The sequence below is a fragment of the Periophthalmus magnuspinnatus genome, chromosome 16 (assembly GCF_009829125.3).
Source record: "Periophthalmus magnuspinnatus isolate fPerMag1 chromosome 16, fPerMag1.2.pri, whole genome shotgun sequence".
NCBI lineage: Eukaryota > Metazoa > Chordata > Actinopteri > Gobiiformes > Gobiidae > Periophthalmus > Periophthalmus magnuspinnatus.
The window spans coordinates 25,214,726-25,222,619 of record NC_047141.1 but is presented as its reverse complement, the minus strand read 5'-3'; the positions used below and the strand labels follow the sequence as shown (position 1 = coordinate 25,222,619).

The following is a 7,894-nucleotide window of genomic DNA, read 5'->3' as shown; positions in this document are numbered from 1 at the left end:
AAAGAGGTTACAATGCATGTCAGTGTTGATATATAACTAAAATTCAAGTAAGACTGATCCAAAACTTACACAAAAAATGTGTTGGACAATTTGACCTACAAAGTAATTACATAATATGTTAATAAGGGTTAGGATTCCTAAGGTAAAGAAGTTGCTTTGCACATCATTTTCTGTACCCAGGTGCACTAGAGAGGGTATGTGCGTAATGCTCATCAAAATCAAAAACAGAGACACTTACGCACTCCCGCTTTACTTGCAAAAAGCGAACTTTTATTTGCAATGTTTCGGCAACTAGGCTTTTATCAGGCAAAAAGGGCAAGTAAGGGTTAGAATAAAACAGACAGGAGAGATATATATAGTAAGCCAAATGTTTTTGTCCTCCTTCGGGAGGACAAAAAAAGAAATTTTAGTATTGTGTGTTGTTTTTCCATTCTCCAAGATACACTGAAAGAAGTGTGAAAAGCCTCACTATTGTTTGTTAAATCCTTTTTGTCTCACAGGAAGGCTATAAGCAATTTTGTGTTTTTTCATTTACATGTCTGCTGTTTTAGTTCACATGTCCACTGTTTGATCATCCTTATTTGTACATAAATGCTGATGTAAGGTGTGACCTCTCTGAGCTAAGAAAGACAAATCGCCAGCCAGAATGCCCTAAATGTAAATTGTACTGGAAGGGCTCGGACCTCAGACAGTATTTAAGTGTTCTGACCACATTGCTCTGGGCCCACTGCTAGCAGAAAATCTGTCAGTAGAGGGACTGTTTCTTTACCGGTGCAAACGTAATAAACAAACATACAGTCTTCTTATATGTTTTGGTATTATTTTACAGAAAATTTCCACAACACGTCTTTACCTACTACTTTATGTGGTTTTAGTCTGGATATAACCCTAGACTTGTTTGGGTTTAGATCTGGTGGTAAAGAAAGCCAACTCTGATTTTGGGTTGTACTTGGGTTGTACTTGTACTTACCACTACACCATCTAAATTGTCCCACCTTAATGCCTTTATTTTTCTTTCTTTTCTTTCTTTTCCTTACTGACTTACTGACTTACTGACTCACTTTCTTTTTCTTTGACCATAGATAGGACGGAGGATTCTGCCTTTTAGGATAAAGAGCTGAGGGGCCCATGTGTTTTTAAAGGGGATGTACAAATGCTTCTCTACTGTGTGATTGTTGCACGTGTATCTAATCATTAACAGCACCGAGTACTACAATTAGACAAATTTAGACAAAGATCGAACACCTTTAGTTGCTTGTAGAGGTAAAATAGAGGTAAAAGTATTGCCTCATGAGGGAGACTATAATACAATGCCAGAGAAGTCTATTTATTCTATGATATATTAAGATGGAGTTTTCAGACCATGACCACTGCAGTAGCCGCTACGCATTCTTCTGAAGATATGCTGAATCAGAGCCATTTAAAGCCACCATCTGTCTCTTCGTTTAGGGTTAAAAGTCCTTGCCGAGGAGGTCAACTCAAACAAGTGACACATGCAGGGCACATGATGTGGGCGATGTCTTCCGCCTTGAGACCCTCCCTAAAATAGCTTTACACCAATCACAACCGAGAACTAAAACTTTCTATGAAAACTGTCAGCCCTCCCATACTCCTCTAACCTCGTTTCTCTTCAGTAATGTGATAGGGAGTCGTATAAGTTCCAATATTTACCCGAGGGCTCGTTGAATGCCCGGGTCTCGGATGTGGATCGCCCTCCCTGCGCCTCTGAAGAGCTCCTGCCCCCGCTCCCGTCCTGCTGTGTCCCGCTATGGCGTACCGGGGCTCCCATACCCTCAGCAAAGATGATGTGAATTACAGAATGCATTTTCGCATGATCAACGAGCAGCAAGTGGAGGATATCACTATAGACTTTTTCTACAAACCCCACACGATAACACTGCTGACATGTACCGTGCTCAGTTTGATGTATTTCGCCTTCACGAGGTAAGTGTTTTGGAGCTAGCGTTAGCATAGTTAGCTCCTGCGCTGCTAACAGTAACAGTGATGCTGTGACACCCAATTTAAACAGGACGGTTAGCTAGCTCTGTAGCTCCTCTTTACTTTTACTCTAACAAAAGCCGTTCAGCTCTAATAGGATTAACTCACTAAGTCGACTAAGTTAATCTTTCACTGCTCGAATTTGTCTGCTGTGAAAATGAGCCTTTTTCTTTTATTTTTTAAATGTAGTTTTAACATGTTTATAAATAAGGAATGTGTAATGCATACCTTTACAAGTCCTTTGAGGCTAAGTCATGTTGACACCTGCATTATACTGTTCAAACACTACAGTTGAAGGTGTTATTTGTGAAGGATCAAATGGCATTGTTTTGTGAAGTCTTATGAATAGCACTGTTATCCTTTATATTTGCAGAGATGATGGAAATCCTGATAATAATCTATGGGTGGGGCTCATCCTGGTCATCTCATTTTTTCTTGTCATCAGTGTTTTGGCCTTTCCTAATGGTAAGATGATTCAATGATATTTCAATCAAATTCTTAATTCTTAATCATAATGTGTTTTTTCCCATCAGGTCCATTTACCAGACCACATCCAGCAATATGGCGTATAGTGTTTGGTGAGTAGGCGATACTGCTCTATCACAAATTATCATTCTGTTTCATTCATTTGATTGTTGACCTTTGTGCTTTTATTTTCTGATGTCTAGGTCTAAGTGTACTCTACTTCCTGTTCCTGGTTTTTATTATATTCCTCAACTGGCAGCAGGTTAAGCAGCTTATGTACTGGCTGGATCCAAACTTGCGCTATGCAAAAAGAGAAGCAGATATAATGGTTTGTAAATGACTGCATGTACTATTTATGTTCACATGTCATAAATTTTGATTTAAGCCTAACTGTGTTGCCCTCTACAGGAATACGCTGTGAATTGCCATGTTATTACTTGGGAGAGGATCCTAAGTCATTTTGACATCTTTGCATTTAGCCATTTTTGGGGTTGGGGAATGAAGGCCCTCCTCATTCGAAGCTATGGCCTATGTTGGACTATTAGCATCACCTGGGAACTCACAGAGGTATTTCTTATAATTTGTTTGTCTTTATATCTAATTTCAATCGTTGGACAAGTATAATGGGGTCTTTTTGCGCAGCTTTTCTTCATGCACCTTCTGCCTAATTTTGCTGAGTGCTGGTGGGATCAAGTCATTCTGGACATTCTGCTTTGTAATGGTGGTGGCATTTGGCTGGGAATGACTGTGTGCCGCTTTTTGGAGATGCGGACCTACCACTGGGCCAGTATTAAGTATGTTCCATAATCACTTTGACTTGTAGAAAGCAAGAAGGAAAGTAATGTATTATTAATGTAAATTATTTAACATACAGAATGGTAAAAGCCAAAAGTAAAATCTGTCAACTGGATAAAAAAGTTTTTAGGAGTGAAGAGTTTCATTCCTCTTCCAAGCCGCTTCTTCAGTTCTGGTCAGAAAGCTGGTGGACACTGCATTATCTGTAGCAAGGAGCTAACTACACTGAAACTGGACACCGCCATTGTTTACAGTCTCTGTATTTAGGCTAGGTCTATTGAGCTACACTAAGTATGCGTGGATGAGCAGCGACCCATCTTCACTCCTACAACTTTTTATCCACTTGGCAGATTTTACTTTTGGCTTTTACAATGGATCAGACCTGGACTACTGAGGGATTACAGAGACAACATACAGAATGGCACAAAATAAAAGAAATGCCTACATTATATACATTATGTCAATGTATAAAAGTGTTTACATTTTATATCGAGAAGTGGGATAAGCATAATGAAAGGAGTTCTCTTGCAATACAAAAAAAAACAAAAACCCTAAAATGTCTTGATTTTGGATCCTGCCATTTTGATACCACTTAATACAATATAATACAATTTTTTAAGCCTGTACTAATAGTCTCCCACCCACCACATTGGAAGTGTTCAAACTAAGACTTAGACAAACTTTTATCCACAAGGACTATTACTTGGACACACAAATTACAATATAATAGAACAGAATAAATTTTGTGAGTGAATAGATTAACAATAATAATAGTGCCTAAAGATGTGTCAAGAAAGAGACAACTGGTCAGTACAAGTAGAGTAAAAGTAACTATAAAACCAAAACCATGTTTATCTACATGTAAAATGCAATAACTGTGTCTTCTTGCTTCTTTTCTAATTTAGGGACATTCACACAACCACTGGAAAAATCAAAAGAGCGGCGTTGCAGTTCACCCCTGCAAGCTGGACATACGTGCGCTGGCTTGACCCCAAATCTTCTGTCCAGCGTGTGATGGGTGTCTATCTCTTCATGATCATCTGGCAGGTGCGTTGGTGCTGAATCTTCTAAAACCTTCTTTGGGTGACTTAAGCAGGGATCATCCTCTGTAATACATGTGCTAAGTTCAGGCTAATCTAATTGCCTGCTGTCGAAATCTAAACCATGGATGTACTGTGCCTAATGAGCGGTGGCCTTGCTGTCTATGCCACACAATCAGTTTTATAACCAATTAGTACAAATGTATCTGGAAACAGACAAGTTTATGACAGGTTGTTGACTGGGGGATAAATCCAGCCCTTTTTGGCCCTCAGGCTGAATTGGATTGTACTACTATAAACGCATTGTACTTTTTACTTTAAATAACCTCAAGAATAATAAACATTTTGGTGTGAGACAGACCTGGTGTAGTTCTAAAAAAGTTGGATATCAGAAATGTCCATAATAAACTTTCAAAGGGTGCCAAAATGGTAATTGTCAGTAATCAGCCATATTAAAAAAAAAAAGAAAAAGAAAGACCCCTGTTTTATGGTATTTTGAGTTTTTATAGCTGCTACTTCAAACTAATGAACAAACAAATGAGTTAGGACTAGGTTTACGACATAATGAGAGCTGAATTGTTCATTTTATAAGATTGCAAACATTTATTTAATATTTTATCAATTATTTCACACTGGAGCATTTGTATCACTTGTTGCCTTTGGCACTAATTGTTCAGGATCACATGCAAGAGAATATTATTTTAAATGCTCTTGCCAGATAAAGCATCTAAATGTGGTACTATAAGGTTGTGATTTGGAAATTGAATGTTACTCTTCTATTTCAAACGACACACAGTTAAAACTAACTGTGGCAGTGGTTTCTCTTTTGTCTTCTTTTACCCACAGCTAACAGAGTTGAACACATTCTTCTTGAAGCATATTTTTGTCTTTCCTGCCAGCCACGCTCTGAGCTGGTGCCGAATTCTGTTTATTGGCATCATCACAGCTCCAACAGTAAGGTAAAACCAACTGTCTTTATTATCAATGTACCTAAAGATGTATACAGATTTATTTACATTTCTTATGTTGTTACAGGCAGTATTACGCTTATCTCACAGACACACAATGCAAAAGAGTTGGGACTCAGTGCTGGGTGTTTGGGTAAGCAAGTAAAACTATTTTTCATTATAAATATGTTTACTACAAGCAATTTTGTTGTATGGGTCATGTTATGCCAATGTTTGTTCTTTACCTCTAAGAGATTAACCTGGAAAGAACAGATTATGCAGATTAATAGAAAAAAATGCTCTTTCTCTAATATCACTAAAAGCTTTAAATATATTGATGTAAAATTTTCATCAACTTCAGTACTCATTGTAATTTTACTTTAGAATGGTTTGCTGATAGTATTGAGATGTATAGTCATTTTAATTATTGTATATTTTTTTAGGGCAATAGCTTTTCTGGAGGCCCTGGCATGTATTAAATTTGGACAGGACCTTTTCTCAAAGACACAAATTCTCTACGTAGTCCTGTGGCTGCTGTGTTTGGTAAGATTATTTTGCAGCATTTGAAAATCTGGCATTTTTTTGTTTTCTTTACTCAGTTGATTCATATTAAAAAAATTATATATATATGTATATGATAACCTCCATCTATTTTCAGGCCTTCATTACGTTTCTTTGTCTGTATGGGATGGTGTGGTGTGCTGAAATATATGGCCCAAAAGAAAGGGTTAGTTTTTTTTAAAACATAATAATAAGCAGCTTAGTTATAGCAATTTTCCTGTGCTTGCTAATGCTAATTTTCCTCAATAAAGTTTGTCCAAGCAATGTAAACTAATCTTTCTGGTGAGGTGTCTCCATGGAGATGTTATTACTTTGCCTGAAATGTTAAACGATATGGCTTTAAATCTTCCACAGTATGGCATATCTTGTACTTTTTCAAGTACAATGCTAAGAATGCATGTTTTCAATGTATTTTTAGCAATGAAAATAAAAACATTACTGTGAGTCGGCTCGCCTCTCCACAGATTTGACCTATAAATTGGCCTGGTGGCATCATCAGGTTGTATTAATAGAGATAGGTAAGTTTAATACCATACTGTGGAAGATTGCAGACAACGCAATAACATCTATGGAGACAAGCAGATGGCGCATACCTCCACCGGAAAATGTACTTAGTACCTTAAATTTTTTGCCATGGTTATATTTTTGTTTTACTTACTATTGTTTTATGGGATCTTTTCCGCCTAAAACACATTTCTATTTTTCCAGAATATGTCAGATTGTGATGACAGTAATTTCCCTGAATCTCCAGACTCAGAATCAGTAGAGTTCAAAGGTATATATTTTTTTATATTCATTATTATACAGTTTTGTTTTACCCCAAGTATATTTACCTGATTGAATAAAGTTGTTCAAAATTCTGCAGGCGAAGCAGGGGAGCCAGAGGAGAACACTGATAGCACAACCAGGCAGAGAAATAGTGGAAGGACAAAATCTAATGGTCTGGACAGCCCATAGTGGAAGCTGAGATGCTGAGGGCAGCTTAAACTCACCCTGTGGAGGGCACTCTGAAGACCTGATGAAGAATAATGTTGATGCTATCCACTAATCCAGGTGTACATGAAGTCCACTTATTCATATTAATGACGGTGGAGACAAATTAGTGGTCAAAAAGGTGCCATTGGCAAAGCTCATGCGTGGACTAAAGGAAGAAAGAGCCCTCCTAAAACCTTCTATACCACTAAATCACATTCACTTTGTGTGTATGCAAGAAAGAGTAATTGCATTTTTGTACCTGCACATTTTATTTTTATTTGATGGACTTAAACTGCACGCTAATCAGATTGAACTTCCTATTATTGAACAGGTTTGAGTGGAGACTAAAGGGTGGGCAAAGATTTTACATTATGTGCATGAACAGGATATGAATTGCAGCTTATTTAGACTTCCATTGCAATATACAGTACATCGTATTACAGTGTATGGTCATGTAATTGTTTATCAGGCTAGATTATGTGTTGTCAAGCACAGAAAGTTGCTTCAGTTTTCTTTAGTGAACATTCTTAAGATACATGTAAGATATTTAAATGTGTTTGACGTTTATAACTTGAGTTGTGTACAGAGTTTTGACTAAACTAAGGATGACTAAATCTTTTTTTTTACAGAAGCGAAACACAAACACACAGCTGAAGCACTTTTAACATGTTTGTGTGAAAATACTGTGCATTTTAAGTATTTTCTACTCCATTGTAACCTGAGTGATTTTACCTGCCTTGTCCCAACTGTTGCTGCTATAATTTCAGAGAAGACAGAGATTCCTTTTGTGTTAAGACATTGTTTTGTATATTCAAGTTGTTGAATATATATTCCATTAGCATGACTGTGACAAAGTATTTTAGTAGATGTTACTGAAGGGTCCGTTATTACATTCACTCAATCACAGTATTGTTCACTGTCTTGTCATTTCACACTTGCCTTACCTGTGTATTTTTGTACTCCCAACTGCATTCTTTATAATGCTTCATTACTAAAGAGTTTTCATCAAATGTTTGTTGTTATTTAGTTATTTATTAATTCATGGCAATCCTGCTTTTTGTTCATGGGAAACCCAACAACTGTACACTGTCAATAGATTTCATTGCCAAAACA

At 37.1% G+C, this 7,894-nt stretch overlaps 1 protein-coding gene across 1 annotated transcript; it reads left to right on the top strand.

Moving 5' to 3' along the window:
• The first annotated feature begins 1,567 nt into the window (after positions 1–1,567).
• On the top strand, positions 1,568–7,791 carry ptdss1a (phosphatidylserine synthase 1a). The gene is made up of 13 exons (XM_033981002.2): positions 1,568–1,944; positions 2,372–2,463; positions 2,532–2,576; positions 2,667–2,791; positions 2,872–3,030; positions 3,106–3,257; positions 4,164–4,305; positions 5,145–5,257; positions 5,334–5,399; positions 5,689–5,788; positions 5,904–5,972; positions 6,515–6,581; positions 6,672–7,791. Exons 1-13 carry the CDS (start codon positions 1,769–1,771, stop codon positions 6,761–6,763), a joined length of 1,398 nt encoding a protein of 465 aa, XP_033836893.1. The 5' UTR covers positions 1,568–1,768; the 3' UTR covers positions 6,764–7,791.
• The last annotated feature ends 103 nt before the right edge of the window (positions 7,792–7,894 follow it).

Bases quoted from the DNA above. Each gene is read 5' to 3' on its own strand.
- ptdss1a (XM_033981002.2), top strand. From the start codon at position 1,769: ATGGCGTACCGGGGCTCCCATACCCTCAGCAAAGATGATGTGAATTAC. The intron at 2,577-2,666 runs GTGAGTAGGCGA...TCTGATGTCTAG, and splicing joins AATATGGCGTATAGTGTTTG to GTCTAAGTGTACTCTACTTC. The intron at 2,792-2,871 runs GTTTGTAAATGA...TGCCCTCTACAG, and splicing joins AAAGAGAAGCAGATATAATG to GAATACGCTGTGAATTGCCA.